We start from the raw sequence: 24,016 nt of genomic DNA on the forward strand, positions 1-24,016 counted from the left end.
CAGTCAACACTTCTCTACTTGTTAAAAAAGTACCAACACTGCCACTGACGGATCAAAATGAAATGGTAAGGGCTGTCGATAGTTTCCACCCCACCCCCTCCCCTCCTATTTCCCCCTCCTTAACTACGATCAACGTATTAAGTTTGATTCTTTAGTATTCCGTGATTAAACTTGCCCTCACGAAATGGACAAGTCCTTGCAGTCAAAGATGATTGACATAAGGATCTTTATGAGAGTATATACTTTCCAGCGGGAAATACACTTCTCATTCTAAGCAAGATGTTGCGGGAGCGCCAAAATTCAGGCGACTTGCACTTTGCTTTCTTCGTACTTATCTTAATTGCTCCAGCAAGTAAAGGTATGTTGATATGTTTTTCCTTTATAAAGCCACAGTATAGCTAACATTGAGTTACTAACGTTAAATGACTTGTTTATGGCGATAAAAACGTGGGTTAAATGCAAAACAAAGAGAAAGAAAAATGGGAGAGGGGCGCAAGGAGAAGGAATGGAACAATCAACCGGATCAAAAAATAGGGTGTACCTCATAATTCTCGTACAACTGCAATGAGCAAGGTGTATAATTTCAAAGCTTTTGTATTTGATTTATTTCGTAACAGCTCTCGGTTTCAAGGCCGGAAAGGAAAACATCACCACCGCCATACCAGGTCTGTTTGCTTGTAAGAAGATCTCATTCCAGTATCTTTTCTCTGGTGGACAGCAGGTAAACGTGTTTGCCTCCGTTGGCCACAGAGGGAAGAGTCAAAATCCTAGAAATGGAGCTGCAGTCTGGGTTGAAGATGTTACGAAGAGTGGATTTACAGCCTGTGTGGTGGAGTTTGGAGACAGCTCGAACGGTACTAAAGAAGTGGACTGGATTGCTGTTCAGACAGCACCTTACGGATCCCAAATAGGCACCAAATCGCTGAGTTCTTGGACAACTGGTACGGAATGTAAGAGGATCGATTTCAAACAGGTTAGATGTGTGCTAATTAGCACCTCATAGGCGCTGATGATTAAACAGGGTATGCCATTAAATGATGAAGATTGAATGCAAAAGTCTGTACTAGGAAAAGGGATCCGACCTTGTCGACTCGTGCTTTCGAAAACAAAGACACTTAACCTTTTATTAAACCCCTAGATTAACACGTTTCACAATCTTTTTAAACACCCTAAAGTTGCACCTAATCTTTCGACATTTATTGTCAATGATATGGGCTTTTCTTCTGTTTGATCTCGGTTTTTTTTTTTTTTTTTTATCCTATAGTCTCACAGTACCCTCTTTAGTTCATAATTAATAATTCATAATTTGAAAGTGTAGTCTGATCGTCCGGGTGAGTGTAGTCCTGAGATGGACTGTTGTCGGTGATAGTGACTGACGTTTTGACAACCTGTGTGGAAGTCATCATCAGACTTCCGCACAGGTTGTCGAAACGTCAGTCACTACCACCGACAACAGTCCTTCTCAGGACTACACTCACCCGAACGATCAGACTACACCTTCACATGTTACCCCCGGGTTCAAGCCATTTACTGAATTCATAATTTGTTACCATTATTAATAGTATCATTGGTAGGGTTGTTTCCAATAAAGGTTTAAATGTGGTTCATTGTATTTCCCTCACTCCTTAATTAAGGGTATCGGCATAGTCTCAAAATGCATTGGATGAAAACTTGTCTACTTATGTTTCAGCGTTTTCTATCTCCTCCAACTATTTTTGTGACTGCCAATCACGGTGTTATCAACAGAACTCAGGATGCCATGGCCTTGTGGGTCGAGGAATTGAAAGTAAACAGCTTTAAGATTTGCTTGAGGGAAGCCAAGATTTTCGATGGTCCACACAAGAATCTAAAAGTAGTAAGTGACCGCGAGTTTTAAAAGGTGCTGTCCACTGAAAATGTATTGAAATTTATTGGAAGAGATGAGAAACACTTAGTTGAGCTTAATTCTGAAAGAAAAATTTATCATCGACAGAAAAACGCTTAAATATTCTATGTTTGTTAGAGTAACTATGGAAGCTTTTATTTGATCGACAGAATTGGATAGCTTTCAACAACATCAGGGTCGACAACTTTACCTTCATCAACAGTTTGTTGTTTTCCAGTACAAACTCGCCATCTCCGCAGCATAATTACGCCTTTTGTCAAGTAAGTAATATAGTTTTTATTTGTATCTTTTGTTCCTTCTTTTATCGTTTCACTTTTTTTTAAGTTTTGTCTCCGTTTGACCTGCAATCGACTTAAAGTTTAGTACCCTCGATTTCTCTTCTCCCATTCTGTTTTCCTCTTTTATATTTCTAATATACTTAGGCCCCCCCCTCCTCCCACCAGGACAGTGTGGCCTTAGAGCAGCTCTACTGCTGTTCACACTTCACTCTAACTCTTGAGGAACTACTCGTTATTTACTTATTCTTTTTTCTTGAATTTAGACTATAAACTTTACAGAGCCCTTCTACGCTCCACCGGTTGTTTTGGTGACTGCAAAGCGAAGCACTAGAATGAACAATTCTCTTCAATTCGGCTCCCAATGCAATGCTGTCACTACCTGGGTGGAGGTTAGTAATGTGTTCTAATATTGGTTTAGCTCCTCGATGAAAAAAATGGGACTCTTAGCTAAGTTACTATATTGAAATGATTTCTTCTTATTTTTGTATTCATTTAGCACACATCTAAAACTGAAGCTCAGATTTGTGTCAAAACATTTAACAGCGATTCCAACAATAAGGATGTCATTACCGTGGATTACATGGTGACTGGTGGTGAGCAAAGAAATTCATGACTATTTTTGTGTCAATTTGAGAAAGGCTAAATTTTCATTGTTCCTGCAAAGTGACATACCTTTACAACTTTGTAGTTCGTCAGTCAAAATGTAACTTCGTAGAGCGTGGTTGTCATTTTTAACTTAGGGCTTTGTCATCCTATTTTTAGATGCAACTTTTGGATGTCTTTTCCAAATTAACCACCTTCTATAAGCATTTGAAAAGTGAGATAGGAGTTGCAAATAAATTATCTACGATGGCAAACTTGTTAACTTGCCGGCATCTTCTTTCAGGTTTCCACGTTTTTCTCGCAGACTTGGACCCTTGCATTGACGTCGTTTGCCATTATCACTATTTGTGCAAAGCATTTGGGCCCTATGATGCTAGATGCGTTTCTGTGGAGAGCTGTCCATCATACCAAGAGCTTATCTGCTCATCAAACGGCTCAACATACGATAACGAGTGTCTGTTTCGGCAGGAAATGTGTGTCCTTCGACTTAACTACACTGTACAGCACCCTGGTAGCTGTGAAGGTTAGTTACATTTGAGTAAAATATTTGCCTTCAACGGTTTCTTTTATCGGTGAATCCGTTTCTAGACACCTGAAGAGATGACGGTGATAGTGTCAATGAAAATGTCGATGTCAGTGGTACTGGCAGCATCGGTGTTCCACGTAGATCTAACTGCTGGTAGTAATGGCGGTCATTTCGACTGGTGTGTGGGTGTCGGAAATGGTGGCTGTCAGAAGTCAGTGCGGCAGAAGCAGTGTTAGAGCGGGAGAAGTGACATTGTCCTCGTCTTCATACTGCTATCCAATGTAGGGTAATTTTTTAGAAATAACTACTTTATTTTGTGGTTTCAATCATCTTATTGTTGTTGGTTCTTTGGTAATGACGCCTTGGCTGGTATAAATGGTTTAGAGTTCCATTACAAATTTAAAGTAGAAGACAGAAAATTATTCGTAGCCAAATGGTTTTGATTTTTTTTCTAGGATTTCCTTTTCAGCGCGGTCGTCGCCTCATGCCGCACATCCCATCGCTTGGATATTCTCATTGCGAAGTCATTCGCCTCAGGCCATTTGTGTTCTATCCTTACAAGGCCCTCGAAGTTCAGATCACTGTCAATCATATTGACACTAGTGACAAGTCTTACGTACACGATGCCGCTGTGTCCTGGGTTGAAAATGTCAATTACTATAGATTCACCGCATGTGTGATGGCGGCCGGTTACAACGAAAGACACTCAAATGCTAATGTGACAGTTGATTGGATAGCTTACTAAGGGGCACCAGTGGATGGAGTTGCTGACGAAGTGCGGTTATCACAATGGTGGACTGGAACGACTTGTAGACCTATCAGTTTGCCCTTGGTTAGTAGACCAAGCTGTGTTATTACAAATGTTTTGAAAAGGAAAAAAAGTTTCTTTTCAAATTGGAGCCGTGTTCGCAGTACCGACCTAGCATTATCATTCATGAAATAAATATCATTAAAGAGTTGCTTTTTTACACAGATTAAAATGTTGACTATAAAAGACTATATTGGAAGTTTTTGAACGTGATTAGTTTTCAGTTTCAGGTCTGCGTGTTTTGCTTTTCGAGATTTCAGATTGAATAAAGGAGATGAACTTGTGTAACTTCAGTGTTTTAGAAGCTAATATGCACTACCTTTTAACAGGGAAAGTTTTCTGTGATGCCATCAGTATTTGCAACGGCTGCTCATCATCACGCTGGACTGAAACGTGACGCTGCAAGTGTTTGGATTGAAGATGTCACGCAGTCCTCATTCAAAGTCTGCTTAAGGGAACTTCAGAATTATGCAGGATCTCACGAAGATGTTCACGTTGTAAGTATACATTCCAGTTACTTGCACTCATTATCTCCAAAGAGGTGCACCACTTTTTTTTTCTTTTATGTGTGCGTTTGTGTGTTTTGTTTTTGTTTTGGTTTGTTTGTTTGTTTTACTTTTGCGTGCTTTATTTTTCTTTGTAAATTGTGGAGTAGTATCAAAAGGGGGTTTCTGACACATTTTGAAAATTGCCTTGATTTTCAGGTAAAATTAAACTTTGTCCTGAAAACAAATCATTCTAAAAATGTGTCAAAACAGCCATGTTTTCCAGTTCATTTTGAAAAAAACTACTTTATCTTTAATCTCATGTAAAAAAGTATAACGATGATTTCAGGGCAAAATCATCGACGCATTTTTTCGAAATTGCCTTCAAAATCAAAGCAAGTCTTTCAAATCAAATTGACGAATTTTAAGATTGCATTGAATTTCAAGACAAAAGTGCGTTAGAATCACCAAGAAAAACTAGTAAAGACAATATCTCAGAAATAATCCCAAAAACTCATGGAGACTTATGAAGCATTTGGAACATTTTTCAAATCATCGAAATCCTTCAGGAGGTAACTCATTTTTTAGATGGAACAATCTGAAGCTCTTCTCTGACGAACCCTCGCTTTGGTCCGTCTTTCAGATAGGAGAGAACAGGCTCCCTTTCATTCACAAATACTTTTTCGATATTGAAGACCTGCAGAGACCATATTGGAACTGTTGCTCGTCTTTGACTACCTTCTAACTCACCAGCAGCATAGAGATATCTCACGTTTTTTGAAGAGTCGAGTCTCTTTTCTTTAAAGCCAACAGGTCTTGAATAAGAAGTTGAACTCTTTGCGTCAACCGCCTTTTCTTTGATTGCGTCAATTAGTTTCTTTCCAGTCAATCTTGTCTCCTCACTATTTAATGCTAAAAAAACTTCTGGAAGCCTTTTCACCCATTCTGTTGATCTCTTTTTGTCTTCGAAGTTTATTTCCAGGCCGTATTGGAAAGTAAAAAGACGCTCACTCAAAGTTCTATTAAATCGCTCAACTATCCCTTGATCTCTATGAACGTTTACATTTTCTCTTCTTATTCTCACATCTTGCTTTGCCATCTCTTTTAGTCGTTTCACCCATAAATTCACGTCCAGGATCAACCTGAAGAACTTTACGCCATCTCAATGGTAATCTCTTGTAGTTTTTCTGGAAAGCCTTTGAGACCTCAGAAGAATCTTTTGAGGTGAGAGGTTCAGCAGCCTTGAATCTGCTCGCAACTTTGACCACTGTCGATGCATATTTATAGACCTTTCTTCCTCTAGGAAGTCTGTCATGAGGAAGGAAAATAAGATCAGCTTGATGAAGTGTGTTTGGAGATTCAACGTGAAAAATTCCTCGTGGGATATGCTTTGGGCAGGCAAATAAATCTGCCAGATAGCCTGCTTCATCAGCCAAAGCCTTGCAACACATTCAGAAACTCCAGCTTCCTTTACCAACTTCTTCACTGCATCTAATCCCTTCGAAAATCCTTTCGGGCTATAGTAAACTCTTAAAAGTTTTCTTTCCATTTTCTATTGCGATCACAAAAAGCGACTTGCTGCCAATCCCAAACCCAAAGCCATTCCTCCGACGTAGATCTTTTCACCTTCTTTTTTGTTGTGTGCTCGGCTTGTAGAAGTTAGAAAAACGTGTCTCTTCTATATCAAGATCCTCATTATGTGCCTTGTTGTAAGGCTTTAAAGCATAATCTGTATGCTTTGTTCGACTGTCAGTGTCTATGAAAAGAAGCTTTGCAGAATCTCCACATTTCTGTTTGATCTAGTCATAGTGGAAGTCATACATAAAAGTCTTGCTGATATCAAGAAGAGCCATTCCACAGTAAACTGGCTTGTCAAACCTTATTGATGTTCTCCCCATATGGATTTCGATGAGATTTTCGTCAAATAGTATGCAGTGCTGAAAGTTTGGTTTTGCTGAAAGCTTGTTTGCTTTCTTTCAATTGTTGACTAACCTCACATCAACTCGATTCCTGATGTTTTCCATTGTTTATCCAAAGACAGAGTTATTCATCAACTTGAGGAAATCCTTTTCAAATTCGTTCTTTGCACTCACGCGCAGGTTTGTGTTGAGCTCGATATAACTTTTCAGGCAGGGTTCTTCTTCAAATTTGACTCCTCTGTGAATATTTTTCAACCTTAAACCCAACGCAAGGTTTGAGATTCTTGTGATGAATGATATATCTCTCCTTATCATTCAGATTTGGCACAAGTTCCTCGACTTGGGCTCTTCCCGCGCTTTGCGCATTGTTGATCATAACCCTCTCTGGAGCAAGAGGATAATCGTTGTGAAGATCATGAAGCTCTTTTGGATATTCACGATCAACCTCAAGAATGCACGGAATGTTTCTCCACTTTTTAATCTCTGCTTCTCTCATCCATTTGAAACATCTGACAGGAAGAGGCTTGCATATTGCGCATCCATAAAGATTGTTCGCGTCTAGATAAGTCAGATATTTTAATGGCTTTTCTATGTCAAACTTTTCTCCCATGTATTTGTTGTTTGTCCTTGCATAGCGATTTGAGATCATAGAGATTCCTTTACGAATTCCTTTCAAAAACATCACAAGCATGTCTGGATCACTCAGTAGCTCAGGCTCAACGTTTGTCACATTCAATGCTGCAACCTAAGCCAATCCAGGAGCAGTGTAATACCAAGCAGGGTCGAGACTGTAATTCTCAAGACAGACGTTTCTGAACTCCTCAAACACAAGATCATGATAATCACCCAAGGTCCAAGACCGACCTTCGGCCACGTTCTTCACTTTGAACTCATTCCAGATATTCTTTGAGGGCTCATAATCTTCATCAGTTATATCAGAGTCATTCAGCTTTGAATAAAAACTCTCTCTCTTTGGTGGAATTTCTGTTTCTCTGAACTTTTCAATGCTGCTCATGTAATCACATGGATACACACCCTTTCTTGAGACCAACTCGATTTTGTCCTTGTAAACCCTCTCTAGTCTTCTTCAGCATCCAAATGATCGCAATTGACAAGGTAGTTGTTCAATGATGATAACCTTTTGTCGAACTTTGACTCCGTTTTCAATCCATCTCCAAGAGCTTTGCCAAGGCTTTTCAACGAATAATTTCTCTCAGAAATTTTCTTTACAGATGAATTGTCCTGAGCATCAAGTGAAGAGATTTCTCCAGAGTGACCCAGGTTCTGCCATGAGTTGTAAAGAGAACAGCTCACTAGCCTAATATGTTCCCTTCCATTCACGAGAGGATCTTTGAAGAGAACTGTAAAATCATTTGAATGTGAAATAATTGTCAACACAACCATTTTGATTATAAAACCAATTAAAATGTCGGCTTGGTTAAGAACAGATGAAGCGAAAGGAATTGTTGCGAAAAAAAGAACAAAAGCCTTGAATGATTTCAAAGCACAATATCCGAACGCAGACCTGAGCAAGTTCAATGTGCAAGTAACATTCTTCAGGGAAAACCAGGGAAAAGCTGAAGTTTACTTGAATTGCTCCAATGGTGTTTAAACGAGCGTCTCAGTATCAATCAGAAAAGACTGGGAGGATGAAATGAAGCGAGCACTTGGAATAGCAGGGTTTCCCATCGAGGTTACTCTGAATTCTTCTGCAATTAAGGAGGTTCCAGCAGTTCTAACTCACAAGAGTGCGATAAGTAGCTTCAGTGAAGAGACTAACATATTTATTACCCAAACCAATATTTTAAAGCAAAGTTCAGAGAAATATTCACAGGAATGAAAATTCAACACAGCTCAGGCGCAGAATCAAAGAGATGGCTTGCGGGGCCGACTATGAGCTACTCGTTTCAACAACTCAACTTTGCAGTGTGGTGCGCTATTTCAGGCTGTGGAATCTCTCGTGAACCGTTTGACATGGTTCCAGACCAGATCAAGCCGTTTCTGCGGTTTCAAATTTATATCGCAGTCAGAAGGATTCTTTTAGAGATGGGTGGAATACAGAGTGAATCGGCCCTCCCGAGCGACCCAACGCTTAGTCAGACAAATAATAACTACGACAAGTTATCGTTCAAAAGATTGTGTGCAGAATTTGGAACTTCTCCAAGCACAGACTTCCGCTTCACAGAAGAAGACTGTTTTGGTCTCGGATCTCTTTTCATTTACGTCACTAATACTGGACCTATGGCAACTGCCATCCCATATCCGGGTGATAACAAGTCCAGAGATGAAGGTGGAAAAGCCATAAAAGGCAATTTGAATTATTTCATAAGGAATGACAACACTAAAGTTGATAAACAGTTCGATTTTTTCATGACAGATAAGTCAGAAGGCCTGAAGCAAACCGGGCTGGGGAGACTAACTCAGTAGGTTGAGGCATTTTTTTTATTTAATTCTCGGTTCACAAGTAAATGTCAGATCATCCATCTTTGGTTCATCAGGAAGCGCAAACGAGCCTCAACGTGAGTTTACTGTTTTAGTTGACGATGCGATCAGAATGACAGACATCTCGAAGAGCGTACAGAGATTTTAGCTTCCGATTGATGAGGCGAAAGTCAGACTTGATCTTGCAATCTCACCAGGTAATCTGCTTATGCCCTCAAATATTCTTCTGAACACACAGAGCGCAGTCGGGTATAATAACAAGCTGAAGAAGGCAAGTTTCGACATGAAATTTGGAGTCAATAGATCAGTTAATTTGGATACGAAATCAGTCGGAGTTAAGCATATGAACGGGGGCTCGTCAAAAATGAAGAGACCTACTTCTCACCTATCAAATAAAGAGACCGCGAGTGAAGCTCAGAAGACAGATCCAAGTGAAACTCTTGTGAAGACGAAAGCGTCGAGTGACAGCGACACAAATAATGATTAAATTAAAGACGGATTGATCTCAGTCGAACTGTTCTCAGCCCTCCGGATTCATCGCCTTTTTGGTTTGAAATCGCTCAACCATAAATATTGCAACACCCGTTATTAGAGTCCGGGCATTTTCTCTTAGAAAGTTGATCACTGACCCAGCAACTCTAAAACTGAAGCTGACTATTGCACCAACGAGACCTGGTAAAATTCCACCGATATTTTTTCCAAGAGTCTTAAGCCCGTTCCCCACCCCTAAGGCCTATTTTTAGTGTGCTCACAGTCACTCCAATCGTTGTTCCAACTGCCAAAACAACAGCTGAGACTTTAAAACCATACTTCTTGAAGATATTTATCAATCTCTCACGGAGTGATAATCTTTCACCAAGTCTCTCTCTTTCATTCTTAAGGGCATCAATCCGCTCTTGATTTTCAGTTATCCTTTCTCTTGCTTGTTCTCGTATGGTGGGGTTTTCATTTTCATCACCAGAAATCTCTTGATCATCTCGAATGGACTGTTCCTTCTCTTCAATTTCTTTATCCTTCTGAGCTATCAAAACTTCTCGCTGTGGACCAAGTGAAGTTTTAATTTGTTTTGGGAGACTAGGATTCAACCTCTGCCTATTTAGGCCCCTTACTTCAGTAGACAAAGGATCTACCATCTTGCCTTGACCAAACATCTTCACCTGCCACCTTCCTTTCTCACTGTAAGAAACCTCAAGTTCTGAAGCTTTTGCCTCCGGAAAAATACTAGTAAGTGATTCCAATGCAATTCTCATTTAAAGTTCAAACTCGCGAGCCAAAAATATCACCTTCAATGAAAGATGTCTCAGCCGTTTTTGAACACTATTCTTGCCCCCTTTTCATTGTCGTCATTGGAATTTCTTCGCCTGAGGGTCCCGGAGTTGAATTCTCATCTGGTTGAAAAGGTGTTGTTGCATCTCCATCATCTTCATCGTCGTCTTCATCATCATGAGTATGCTCTACTAGAGGATCAATATCTCCAAAATCTGTAATTTTTAAAATATCTATTATGTTACGTGCACGAATGACCAACAGATGTCTGCTAATAAAACATCTATAAAAAATAGACATCCGAGTACGATATAAGGCACGCCAAAAAATGTAACAACAGGCAGTTACCCATTTTAACTATTATTTAATTAGTTTTACACTGCTTAATTTACTTAGGTTAAGATTAAGTTAAGCAGTTCGTAAAGCAGGCTTACAATCCTTTATGCCGTAGAAGTATTCATCGTCTTGATCAACTTCGAATTCCAACTTCCGCCGTCTGAAGACCACAACGCTTGGCTTTCTTGACTCATGGTATTCTTTCCGCGTACACAAAATTTTACGGAGGACTACATAGTGAGCTGTGTATTCTTTATCTTCTTCCCTTCTCGGCTATCGTCTTTTTCTTCTCTTCCTTCTCTCCGGATATGGAAAGGTCATAGCCTCGTCACATCATGGCTTGCACGAGTTGAGCCATCCGGCTACGAGGGCAAGCCCTCGGGCAAATGTTTTGTTGCACTTCTCACAAGCCAGCTTTTATACATATAATTTAGGTATCTATAATGTTCTTTTACTATTTACAGCGCATTACAAGTATTTTTGGAAACTGCTGAGTCACATGAAAGAAGTTTCTGGAATATCACAAACTAAAGACAATTCTAGAAAGGTCTGGGATTGCGTGACAGATTCAGTGAAAGTAATTCGGTCCTCGTTACAAGTATTGGTTCAAACGCATTTTGAGATTGTCTTGAAAATCAATGCAATCTCAAAATTCGTCAATTTTGCTTTGACTTTGAAGGAAACAAATGATGCGTCAATCATTTTGCCTTGAAATCATCGTTGTGCTTTTTTAAAGTAAGATTAAAAATTAAAGTAATTTTTTCCGTTGCTCACCATAGAGTCTCCTGTAGCTCAGTGGTTAAAGCATCCGACTAGATCACGGAGGGTCGTGGGTTCAAATCCCATCTGGAAACTCGATTTTTAAAGAATTGTTTATTTCATCTTTACATTTTTCAAAATTGCCTTTAAAACATGATTATTTTGACACATTTTTAGATTGCCTTGTTTTTAAGGCTATTTTTGAATTTATCCTTAGAAATGAGGCAATTTTCAAACTGCGTCAGAAACCCCCTTTGAATACTACTTGTGGTTAATTTGCCATTCTCTTTTTATCAAGTGGTCTTATTTTTCAGAAACAAGGCTAAAGGTCGGTGAGCTACACTTGGACAGATTAACACAAAATTAAGTCATAACGAATGATCTTTAATTTCATGTTTTAGAAATGGTTGGCATTCTCATCTCTGCACAAGCCTCTCTTCTTTGAACACAAGTCGGTTTATTTTGCTAACTCTCAGTCGCCACCTGCTGATCACAACCGCGCTTATTGCAAGGTACAGCTGAGCTAAAAAAGTTTGTCCAATACCAATGCATTTTTTCCCATAAAAATATCCTTTTCGTTCTCGCCGTCAAAAGCAGGTCCCAGAACGGGTGGTGTTATTGTCTTTAATTGTGAATTGAACCGTAATGAAAAACATCGTTCTTCAGTAGGTCAGTGTAAAACTGCCACATGGAGTCTTCATTTGAAAATCAGAAGAAAACAAACAAACTAACAGACCTACCAAGAAACAATGCATAACGAGCAGGATTTAAGTTGTCCCTCCTTCGCAAAGTTAAGTTAATTTTGAACTGGATTCGATCTGCTCTTTACATAGGATGTTTCCTTTAATCAGAAGTTCAACAGCACCCCGAATGTGTTTGTTTCTGCAAATCATTCAACCAGTGGTGGAAATCTGCAACCGATACATAATGGGATAACAGCTTGGGTTGAGGTAGCGTCGATTACTCATCATCCTAAAGTGTCAATTTTTTCCCGTTTTCCCCTTTCTTTTTGCCACGGGAAATCTGCTATCTAACTTTGAAGCCACACCTGAGTTTCAGCAGATGTTATTGGTATTTTTCTCTTCAATTTTCTGTTTATTACACTCTTTGCCATTTGTTTCATTCGCTAGCTCTACGATATGTAATGGAAATTTCCCTCTCATTGTACTGCATTTCATTCCTTTTCAAATAATATTTAGTTGAGATTAACTCTTTTATTTTTGATGTTATTATTTTTCTTTCATTTTTTTGTTTAGTTCATCAATGAGACAGGATTCAGAGTTTGTCTAAAAGAGTTGTACGAGATAAAGTATGACCCACTTTCAGTGTCATACACTGTTTTGTCAGGTGAGAGTATGTTTGGCCCTGGAAGTGCAGAGGGATGTTTATCACAACAGAGGTTATTTTATCTGAAACATATTATTTTAAAAAGTACCTTTGGTTTTAACTGACCACCTAAAGTATCTCTGGATTCCATTGGTTTTCCTTTGCTTTGCCTTTTTGTTCTTGTTTTGGTTTTGCTTTGTTTTCTGCTTTGCTCTGTCCTTAGCCATAGAGAAATCGTACTACCGGTTATGAGCAAACCAACGTATAACTACAGCATATACGGCATAGATCCATACGCGTGTTGACTTTGATGCGGGCGCGTATTGTGCACTTTCATACAGATATATGCCAAACAGGGTGGAGTTATTTCGACGGCTACTGCTACTTCACAAGCCCCGCATGCACACCATGGCTTACCGCTGAGTCTAACTGCTCTGCAATGGGCTCCCAGTTGGTGACTGTGCACAACCAAGAAGAAAATGTTTACGTTCAGCATCGACATAACGGTGGAAGATCTTGGATTGGACTCAATGATCGGAGTGTGGAAGGATCATTTGTTTGGACAAATAAAGAAATATGCAAATTTAGATTCTGGGCTCCGCAACAACCAAATGACTGGAACAACCAAGACTGCATGCACACTCTTGGTGCAAAGCATGGGTACGCTTGGAATGACGTGCCATGCAAAAGTTGCTTAAATTTTACGTGCTTTACAGGTAATGAATTTATTGTCTCGCAAGTAGTTATTGTTTTTGAATAACACCCTGAGTAGTTATTGAAACTGAGGTGACCTTGAAAAATGGAAACATGCTATTTCTTTGTCAATCCAGACTTTTTTCTTTACTTGATGGGTACTTCTACTTATTGGACGTCCCTAAAGATCTCAGTCGCCAAGCTTTTTAATTTTTTCCTTGCTGTGGTAAGATAATCCCTCCCACCAACAAATACAGATCTTTTCGGCATTTTTTATGATATGGTATAGGGATACACTTAAATTGTTATACGTTGATTGTGGCAGACTTTGACGAATGCTCTACACACACTGACAACTGCGCAGACAACGCAGATTGTACGAATACCGTGGGGTCGTACACCTGTACCTGTAGAGCTGGGTATTCTGGTGATGGAAGAACATGCAATGGTATGGCCAACTTTAAACTCTTGAAAGTAGAGAAAGTGTACCATTTAGCCTCTTTTATTTCTTATTGACATGGTTGTACCGTTCCTTGGATGCTTAAAATGTTTTATTTTTGTTATGTTATTCAGTGCTAATTCAATACAAGTATGGATTAACATCCTTAAGTTGGTATTAGATTTACCAATTACCCTTATTCAGACAAGAGATTCTCGAAGAGCTGAAGAGCGAGGTTAGGGGCTTTAACTGTCCTCTTAAATTTACAAAACTCCTGAGGCTATGGCCACCAAACAAGAAAATCATCGTTTATATTCTCTTGCCACCAGATTGATCGCAGTTCCAGTAAATTTTAATTAAAAAGTCTATATACAAAAACTGGGGTGTTGCATGCGATTTGTACCTTTCGTGCATCGTATTACGCAGCGAATCACATGGCTGATATATGACAGCCGTATCATAAAACTTCAACTTCCTCCTCAGTACATTTTCCTTCGGTGCCCGAGTAAACGTTATTCATTAGGTTTAATCGTTAATTGAAATAAATAATTTTCTGACTTATGGAGGATAGCAAGTAATCAACGAACAATTTTTTTGATAAGATATTTCAAAAGCCACTTCGGCTCGCTTCTCTGAATCTTTTTGTTGTGGAGTTTCAGGGGGGGAGGGGTTCCATTTGTGGCCTAAGGGGCACCAAAATTTCATCCCTCTGAATGGCATTTTGAAAGTGTTATAAAACTCCATTGGTAAACTGCGCTGCCAAATGAATTAGATCATGGACTCTATCATAAAACACTTTTTACTTAAGAAATGTAAATTTGTTCTCAAGTGACTAGACAGAGAGGGGCAAGGGGCTAAAGTTAGGTCACATTTGAGGTCAAAATCACTAACCAAAGTTGCCATTTTTCGGAAAAACCATCACATCCTTCTTGCATAACTTTCATACCAAATCCTGTATACACTTTAGTGACCCATTTATTATAATAATTGAGATGAACTTGGCTTATTAAGGTTTGTTAAGTTTTTGGCAAAAACTCTCCATGCCCCTCTAAGGCCAAGCATAATAGAATTTTGAACATAGTTCATGCTATAAATAGACCAACGTCTTGACATAAAGCCTTTATTTGGTATTTGTTCAGTGAAAATGAAACATAAAAGCCAAATCGATGTCATTATCTAGAAATACCTCGTCTCATAGCTTATAATTGCTCTAAGAAGGCCTCTGATTAGCCCTGTAAACACCCAGTGGTTTAAGAAAATAAAGGTAATTTTTTCCTATGAAAACCTTGCACTAGTCATAGAGCACAAATGTTGACGTTCTTTTCTAGATATTGCAATATTTTTTAAAGGCGATTGAATTTTCTCTGATCTATGTTTGCTAGACCGTATAGCCATACATATTATACTGAAAGCATGCAAAGTCTTCATATTTTATCAGGCCGTTTTTAACTGAAAATAAGGTGACCTTAACCCGGCCGACCCTAACCATTAAGCTCAGAAGAAAACGATTGTTAAAAGATGATCTACGCCTGGCGTTTGAATAGTCTGTGAATAGCTCTCGGAAATACCCATCACTTAGCGAGCAAGAGCATAAGCTTATGTGTGCGTGCCAAAGTGAGCACCGTCCAGGTGACTTGTGATCCACTAGAAATCTTAGGTACTTTAGAACTGAAGAAATGGAACCATCCAAAACAAGAGGGAGTCTACATTCAGTAGAGATGGATGACAAAAAATTATTGTTGCTGTTTAAATTAAATATTCTACACGAGACATGATATGATGCCAACTGGGCCCGCCATTTTGGACGTGAGAGTATTAGGACTGGACCAAGTTTCCATTCCTCCCACTATTCAAGCGTAAACGTTTGTGTCCTTACCAAGTATTAAACGTATAGCGATAGTAAAATTTCAGGATAATTTTTCGATGGTGCTTTGTTCCCTTGGAAGGGTAATTGATCAATGCGGTGCCGCATTATGGGCTCTGCGTGAAACAGGGATGACTCCTTTGTTGTCCTGCGATAATGACATGACTACTTGATTAAAACACAAGTACAAGGGTTCAGGTGAGTCTGGGGCGAGAGGAAGAGCTGGTGATACCAAAGCTACAAGTTACAATTAATAAAAAAATATACGAAAGGGCTCATACATGCCCATAAATGTAGCAAATGGCTTTTTTAGTGCCACTCTCGCTATAGGCAGTCCTCTCAGCTTCCCGTGAAAAAAATTTTCTTAGTTTTTATTTCCTATTAAAAGGGTTTCGGACACATGTTTCAAAATAGTTTGATGGCTTTCCAATTTTCTTCTATATGAAGATTTCAACTATCGCGATCTCTCTGCCAAGGGAAAATTTGCTTAGGTGTTGCAAAAGCAAAAAACTCAGTGAACTACAGTCACTGTGCGAGTTTTTTCCGACGTTATAATTGAAGGTGGTGCTAATCGTAAGGTACCGAGTTATGAAACTTTTTTTACAGTAAGCAAACTCCTGCGATTGCCGCAAGGGATGGTCAACAGACCCGCGTTACTCAAAACTCAGTGAAGGTTGCGTGACTCCTCGACTTTGTCCAGTCCACTCACTCTCACGTCTAATATGGTGGGTCAGTCGATACAACAACAATCGCATCTCGAGGTGTGGCGTGGCGCGTTTCATATGAACTGCTACACAAAATATTTGTTATCCAGTTCTCCTAACTGTGGATTTCTTATTTACTCCCGGATGATTTGATTTATTCAGCTCTAACGTACTAGAGAAATCGGATGGATCACAAGTCATCTGGACGCTACTCACTACAACCTGTATGCATCACCCTGCTCTTTTACTGATGCCATAGTGCGTATTTACAAGAGCCAGCGAGGCTATCGAAAGTTTAACCTTAGATCTTCTGTTAACGGTCGTTTTCATTAAGCTAACTTCATATTGCGTCAAAAAATGGGCCTGACAAAATATAGAGACTTTGCATGCTTGTGAGTATAGTCTGTATGGAGATATGAGCTGAAAAATATAAATCAAAGGAAATTCAAGCATCTTTAACAAATGTTGTCATATCGAGTTCAGAACATCATCTTTTGAGCTCTATGATGGGTACTAGGTTTTCAAAGAAAAAAATCACCTTTATTTTGCTAAACCGTTAGTTGTTTGTAGTGCTAATTAGAGGCCTTCTTAGAGTATTTATATGCTCTGAGACAAGGTATTTCTAGATAATGAGATTGATTTTTCTCACTGATTTTGATAAATGGGTCACTACAGTATATACTGGATTTGGTATGAAAGTTATGCAAGAGGGCAGGTAAATTTTATGGTTTTTCAAAAAATGGCAATTTTGGGCGGTGATATTGACCTCAAATGTGACCTTGCTTTAGCCACAGGCCCCTCTCTGTCTAATCGCTTGAGAACAAAGTTACATTAATGAATTGGCGCAAACTGGTAACTGTCCCTGCCGGTCGCTCATTAATGTAACTGTCCCTGCCTGTCATTCATTAATGTAACTGTCCCTGCCACTGTCCCTGCCTGTCGGCGAAGCTAATAAACTAAGAAGAGTCATGCGATGCCAAAACAACAACAACAACAAAACCAACAACTGCAAAAGAGACTACGGTGGAACCCCGTTAACACCAACGGGCCATGGAAATCTATTCGTGTTGACGAGAGTAAAAGCATACACTCACTTGCACTACACACTCGCGCCATTTTACTCCACCGTATCATAGTAATTAAGTAAGTAAGTAACTTTATTTCTGAGTGGAACATATAGACCAGCCAAAGGAAAAATCCTAATAGGGGACATGTAAGAGAATAATGGTATGGTTAAAGTTCGATTAGTTCAACAATCGAACTCGCCAAAAGAGGTAGTTTCCTTGAACCCCTAACCAAAGATTAAGGTCGATAGCCGGATGTTCTTTTTTGTGTTATTGCCCATTTGACGGCAATGTATGTTTTTCTTTTTAACGGCAAATTTTCCCTCAATACGTCTTTCTTCTGAGCTTCTGAGTAAATTAATACGTTCAAGGTTAAGGGTCACAGTTGATTCAGAGTGCATGCGATATGGACCTTCACTTCATCGTAATATGTAACGAATCCCGTGAATTGAGATCTTCAGAAAACTATTATAGCTGAGTAGCTGATACATGACAGCAATATTTCTGAAATTTCAACATTCTCCTTGATACACTTTCATTAAGTGCCTGAGTGGACGCTATTGTTTTGGTTAAATCGTTAAATTGAAATGACTTGTTTTCTGACCTGAGGTAACAAAATATTAAGTATTCAACGAAATATGTTTTTCGGAAATTGTTATTCTTCAGTTGGTAGTGTTTGCAAATACATGATTAAGAGTTATGCTCGCTTTGATATAGGATTCTGTCATTCCATTCTATTTATTTCTTTTCTTTTCGGTTACTTATTTTAATATGTTGGTGCTTTTAATGTCCGCAGACATTGATGAGTGTACCAGTGGTTCTCACAACTGCCATCAACATGCGTCATGTACCAATACTGTTGGGTCTTACAGTTGCTCTTGTAACAGCTTCTATACAGGAAATGGAAAGACGTGCAGGTATTCTGCCTCAGGTAATGAGTGTCCTTTGCGAGACGATAAACCAACAACTAGTTCGATTCACGGCCCCACCACTTCACTTGAAGTGACCAATAGATGGAAAATGAACGGGAGAGATAGTTTATTACCATAAACGATAGGTGGTAAAAAAAAAAAAAAAACAAAACAAAACACAACAACAAGAAGAAGAGAGAGGAAGGAGAAGGAAGGAGGGAGGAAAAGAGGAGGGGAGAGACGGGGGCTGGGAAGGAGAGAGAGGGAGGGAGAGAGAGGGAGGGAGTGAGAGAGAGAGGGAGAGGGTGAGGGAAGGAGAGAGAGAGACGGAGATAAAGATATTATAGTGGTAATTGAAGAGCAGTAAATAGTTTAGGGAGCGATGAAACAACTGCTTGGCCGTATTTTTCACAATGAATGATTAAGAAGTAAATAGTAACATAATAATCTAACTAGAGAAAGGTCTAGGCAAAGGACGACGTACCGCTAAGTTTCTCCCGCAATGGAGAAGAAAAATCAAGAGACCCGCCCAGATAAATGTGCTTGCGATTAGCTTGAGAACTACTTTATCCTACATGTCCACAACCTGTAAAGGATGGAGATGTTTCCATCCCTTTCCCTTCCTTTGTTTTGTTTGTTTGTTTGTTTTTTTTTTTTTTTGCAAACAAGAATGCTACACTCCGAGTATGGTCAATTTTCCGCTTGGAGACAGTACTCCTTTTTTGTCCTCATGGGACAGGGGCTCAACTTGTATTTTTTTGAACTTCTGCATTTGAGAAAATGAGGATAATATATAGACGATTATAGAATAAGGATTGTACTCATACATGTTTTAGAGAGAGTATTTTTTAAAGCTTGTTCAATTCAAATGTTTGACTTGATTGGTATAGCAAATCAAATGACACACCACCGACCAATTCGCAACCGGCAGTTACCTTAAATGCCGACTTAAACTCTCTTACGGAGTAAGGCTAACAAAATTCAGCTATGAGAGGGAGGGAGGGAGAGAGGGAGGGAGGGAGAGAGGGAGGGAGGGAGAGAGGGAGGGAGGGAGAGAGGGAGGGAGGGAGAGAGGGATGGAGGGAGAGAGGGAGGGAGGGAGAGAGGGAGGGAGGGAGAGATTTTAGATGTTTTAGATGTTTTAGATGTTTTAAAACTTTTTCAATTCAAATGTTTGACCCTACTGGTATAGCAAGTCAAATGACACACCACCGAAAAATTCGCAACCAGCAATTACCTTAAATGCCGACTTAGTATCACCAGGCGGGTGACCTACAACCATGCCAATTCTAATTGTGACAATCGTTTCTATGGCTGGTATCGCTTTCAAGGTTCAGCAGGAACCAGAATGGCCACCTCGTGTCCGCCTACACATAGATGTGACACGTATGCAACCGGTTGGTTAAATGGTGGACACCCATCAGTGTCTGATGGTCAGGTCAGTAGACTGGCCTGCTTTCACTGGAACTCAAACTGCTGTCGATGGTCACACTACATCAAAGTGAGAAACTGTGGGGCTTTCTACGTTTATCACATCACTGGTACACCAAATAACGATTGTAACCTTCGTTACTGCAGCACCTCTTAATACTTATCGTGCTCAAACCTCTATATCACAAAAGGAAGATTTAAATGTAAGCCAAAGATCACCGAGCTGATAATAAAACGAATCCCGACTTAATCCTGCATGACTTTACTTCTTCGCAATAAGGAAATAAATGGTTCTTACAGATACATGGGTGTATTTTTTCTTCTCGCTTTGTTATCAAGGGTCGGAGGGGGGAGGTATGAACAAAGTGATAGCGAAACAAAGTCAATGATAAAGATTTTTGACTTTTGTTCACACAAGTCTCATTTTCTTTTTACAAAATTAAAATCGAAAACCACACGGCATCGTGAGCTCTTACGGGCAAGTCTTTCTTTTCGGATAGGGGGAAGAGGGTGGAGTCTTCAATACATTTAAGAGGAAAACAACATTTGCACATGGTGTTGAGATCGGTGCGTCGCAAAAAGAGATATTATATCAGTTCGACAGAGATAATTTTACTATGGGTAAATTTGACATGTGACTCAACATCTTTCACATGCGCACATGGAAAGCGACTATGATATCAAATGTCGCTCAAGTAAATAGGTTTAGAGCCTTAGTGACTGTTCCGACGTTTCTTTCACACCTTATACGTGACTTTTTTATACATCACGAGTCATCGTATATTTATTGCATTGAATTGGTGCTTTTCTTGCCAAAAGGTAGAGAAAAACCCACTTTTTAAGAAGGGGGGTGAGTGGGAGAGGAGTTCTTTTGCTGATTATTTCCCCTTAACAATTAGCCCTTTATGATTGGTTTCTTGTCCAATCTTTACTCAAAAGTCTGGGGATAAGTGCATCATAACTTGATTATCGTCATCGGTGAAAATATCATACTTCCCTTTTTTTCTGAGAACCGCTTCAAATTAGCGCTAGTGTTGCCTTGAATGCTATTTTAACATTAAACGTAAAGAGCGTTTATTGCTCATTTATTGACGGTAAAGAGCTTACATCATGATTGTTTGCAGTATCCTAGAGTTCCACGGAAAGATTCGAGGCACTCCCGAGAACGTTACTCATCAGTGAGTGTGGTTTCATCAGTGAAATAGTCTTTTAATGTTCAGACTGTTTTCAATATCCCTTAGCTTTGTGCTCGAAGACGAAACTTGCTTTTGAATAGGTGTGGTCCGTGAACACTCTGAAATATTTGCACTGATTTCCTTTGGGCGTCACTGCAGAGACTGTGAGAGACACACCATATCTGCCTCTATCTTGCTTGAAGGAATAAGAGGTGGTGGGATCTTTGTATGTTCTCCTTTTGCCAATGGCACTTCTTGAGCAGAAATTTTTGGAATCTCAGTGGTTTTTGCCTTCTCTGTATTATTGGCTTGTATTCCTGGCTTTATCAACGGTGGTGGTCCATTACTCTTAGTTTTCCTTCCCACTGTAGGAGGTGCTTTTATTTTGTCTTTTACACCCTCTGACATATCAGAACTTGTACTCTCTTCCCCTATCTGATAATTTGCATCTTCTTACTGCTGGTGAATTTTCAAGGTGATTTTGAATGTCTGCCACAAACCGTTTCTTCTTGAGCACATTGTTTTGTGCAGCAAGCTTCTTTTTCTTTCTTGGCGTACCTTACAGAAGTGGTGCTTTGTTGTCACCAGACAATTAAAACTTGTCCAAGCTGGGATGATGAAAACTATCTGTACAGAAGAGCATTCTTATACTTTTTTGTTCTGCAATAATTCCACCCAATGCCGTCAACTGAACTCTTGTCAAAAACACAAAAACATGCCCGATACGAGCCTCTTTTTAAGAGCACTGTAGCGACAACAAGCTGGAAATGTCAGTATGTGGAGGCTGCGAGGATGATCTCTTTCCACTCATGCCTCCCTGGCAGTTTTTAAAGTTTCTTTCTCTTTACCAGCATAGTCACTGTTCAGATAGTATTTGTCGTTGACACGTATAAATTCACTTTAAAATAATGGGTAACATGCCACAATTCCATTGTAGTCCTGAGTTCTGCCATACATCTATGTATCTATGTCAAGGCATTTAATTACAACCATCTGGTCAGCGCTATGATAATGTGTATGTAGCTTAATTTTAAATGAAGAAATAGAAACTTGTTTTCTTTCGATAAATGACTAATTGAGAAAATTTTTTGGAATAAATACAGCTCCAGTATCAAAATTAAAAGTTCAATGCTAAATCTTAAACTAATCTGCATATTACATGAGATACATATTTCTCAGGATGAAAATTCTTAGAGTCAGCGAAAGGAAAGTTCTCCATCACCACATTCTGGGAACCATAACACATGTGAAAAAGAGGCAAGCAAAAGAATGAAAAATATATATATCTATATATATGAAAAGTCAAATATCTCGCCTTTCTTCGTCGACTTTCCGAAAGGTTCCTTAACAGTATTAATTACACTCTAATACTTGATTTCTAAAAATAATAATAACTGAACTACTTACAATCTGCAGGTGTGAAGCACAAGTCTATCGCTATTGCCTGATTGAGGACAAAATCATCTTAAAAAATAATACTATGTAATTCCCAAAGTCAAGATCATCACCTTGCAGATCTGAGGTCAACCGAATGGACTATTCAAATCTCAGAGATTTCAATACTAGTTTTATTGCTATTGTAACTGGATATAGATTTTCCTTGGCAAAATACTGCTCTCAGTTTCATGTACTTGCCAGGCTAGCTTAGTATTTGTTCCTTCATCTTTAGAACTGACCGCGCTTTGAATTTTGAATTCGATCGAAACAACAATCGAATTGAACTTCTTATTTTAAAGTGGAAGCCTAGTCAGGAAAAAAAAAAACTTAACACAGCTGGTCTTAGGCCTACGAGGAGAACCACAAAATTAAATTGGATAATACACCTCTGAGTTTCTCACGCAGGGAAGGAGGAAAATCAAGAAGCCCTGTCAAATCACGATGCGGGAGATCAAGTTAACTACTCCAAAATAGATCTTTGACCGATCAGGGCGCATGTTATGCCATAAGTTTTTGGAAAAAAGTTAGAACGCCGATGCTATGTTTCTTAGTCTTTTTTGCTTTCGGTTTTTCTTCCTTTTGTAAAATCAAAGCTATTTACCTAAGAACGCTGTAACTGTTAAAAGTCCAATAGCCATGTAGGGTATCTTTTCCAAGCAGGAACTAATGGGATTGTTGGAAAATTAGTTTAGCGTCACGAGAGAAGAATTCATGATAGACTTGGTTGAACTTGTATGCTGAAATAAATAGAGGTACATTCTCACTTCTTACTTTGATCTTTGTCAAGATCCATAGTTAAAAACAGAGGTATCCCAATAAGTGTTGAATGCACCAACCACCCTTTCGTGTAAGTGATAAATGAGTACAGATTTCATTCACTAGGAGCTGTTTTCAGTTTACTTGAATTGAGTTGAAAATTGTGAAAATGTATGCGAACGCTTTGTGCAAGGACAACAGATGACCAAATGGGCACGTGATATCCAGCAAAGGAATCATCCCCACACATTCCCTGACACTAAACCTGTAAAATCAGCTATCAATAAAATCAGATAATTCGCTTTCACGTACTTAGTAATTTGGCATTATTCGTACAAGTAAGGAAAGTAAGAGGCGAATGGCTCACCTTTATCCTCTACTGGTGTCGCTGAAATATAATCTCCGTATTTGTTTACTATGTTTGTCTTTGGCATGCTGCTTGATTGCTATTTTCTTGATATCTCCGGCCTCGGTAGCAATGCATTTAACTAAAAAATAATAATAACAATAATAATACCCACTAATCAAACTATATCAAAAACAACACGATTTTAAGTCAAAGCAAAGTTTTATCTTGAACCTAGTGCTTTAAATTACCTCAGTAGACAGGCGTTAAAAGTTTCCCCTGATCGTTGGTTTGCACACATTTATAAAAGCTTAATGTCTCGCCTAACAACACACAACAATAAACCAATGAAGTTTCAAACAAGGAATTATTAGTCTGAAATCCAGCGCGTTAACCGCTTACGGCATCTCCCAACTATGAGGTCTACCCAAGAAAGATATAGATTGAGCATAGTCAGAGAGGTTAGGGGTTAGTGGCAAGCGAATAAAATGCTCAGGGTACAAACAATAACCGAAGGCAAAGAGTGAAAAGGGATGCGAAATAAACCCCACGAATTCAACTTA

The 24,016-nt window shown here is 39.1% G+C and overlaps 2 protein-coding genes across 3 annotated transcripts; both read left to right on the top strand.

Moving 5' to 3' along the window:
* The first annotated feature begins 866 nt into the window (after window positions 1–866).
* On the top strand, window positions 867–3,294 carry LOC148736823 (uncharacterized). The gene is made up of 6 exons (XM_088751037.1): window positions 867–973; window positions 1,691–1,855; window positions 2,035–2,145; window positions 2,427–2,552; window positions 2,660–2,756; window positions 3,071–3,294. The coding sequence occupies exons 2-6, from the start codon at window positions 1,760–1,762 to the stop codon at window positions 3,292–3,294; spliced, it is 654 nt and encodes a 217-aa protein (XP_088607163.1). The 5' UTR covers window positions 867–973; window positions 1,691–1,759.
* Window positions 3,295–4,006: 712 nt separating this feature from the next.
* LOC148736824 (uncharacterized) lies at window positions 4,007–20,048 on the top strand. 2 transcript variants are annotated; one of them, XM_088750985.1, is made up of 9 exons: window positions 4,007–4,124; window positions 4,430–4,597; window positions 11,709–11,819; window positions 12,141–12,257; window positions 12,564–12,654; window positions 12,975–13,349; window positions 13,652–13,774; window positions 18,194–18,328; window positions 19,640–20,043. In XM_088750985.1, the coding sequence occupies exons 2-9, from the start codon at window positions 4,445–4,447 to the stop codon at window positions 19,894–19,896; spliced, it is 1,362 nt and encodes a 453-aa protein (XP_088607111.1). In that variant the 5' UTR covers window positions 4,007–4,124; window positions 4,430–4,444; the 3' UTR covers window positions 19,897–20,043. The 2 variants fall into 2 exon arrangements, with proteins under 2 accessions (XP_088607111.1, XP_088607112.1); XM_088750986.1 differs by lacking the exon at window positions 4,007–4,124 and adding an exon at window positions 18,978–19,001 and having other exon boundaries at window positions 4,439–4,597; window positions 19,559–20,048.
* The last annotated feature ends 3,968 nt before the right edge of the window (window positions 20,049–24,016 follow it).

Source organism: Stylophora pistillata, chromosome 2 (assembly GCF_964205215.1).
Source record: "Stylophora pistillata chromosome 2, jaStyPist1.2, whole genome shotgun sequence".
NCBI classification, from domain to species: domain Eukaryota; kingdom Metazoa; phylum Cnidaria; class Anthozoa; order Scleractinia; family Pocilloporidae; genus Stylophora; species Stylophora pistillata.

Coding starts and splice junctions, on each gene's coding strand:
- LOC148736823 (XM_088751037.1), top strand. CDS start 1,760: ATGGCCTTGTGGGTCGAGGAATTGAAAGTAAACAGCTTTAAGATTTGC. Junction 2,553..2,659: donor CTGTCACTACCTGGGTGGAG/GTTAGTAATGTG, acceptor GTATTCATTTAG/CACACATCTAAAACTGAAGC. Junction 2,757..3,070: donor GGATTACATGGTGACTGGTG/GTGAGCAAAGAA, acceptor TTTTTCTCGCAG/ACTTGGACCCTTGCATTGAC.
- LOC148736824 (XM_088750986.1), top strand. CDS start 4,445: ATGCCATCAGTATTTGCAACGGCTGCTCATCATCACGCTGGACTGAAA. Junction 12,655..12,974: donor GTCATACACTGTTTTGTCAG/GTGAGAGTATGT, acceptor ACTTTCATACAG/ATATATGCCAAACAGGGTGG. Junction 13,775..18,193: donor TGATGGAAGAACATGCAATG/GTATGGCCAACT, acceptor TAATGTCCGCAG/ACATTGATGAGTGTACCAGT.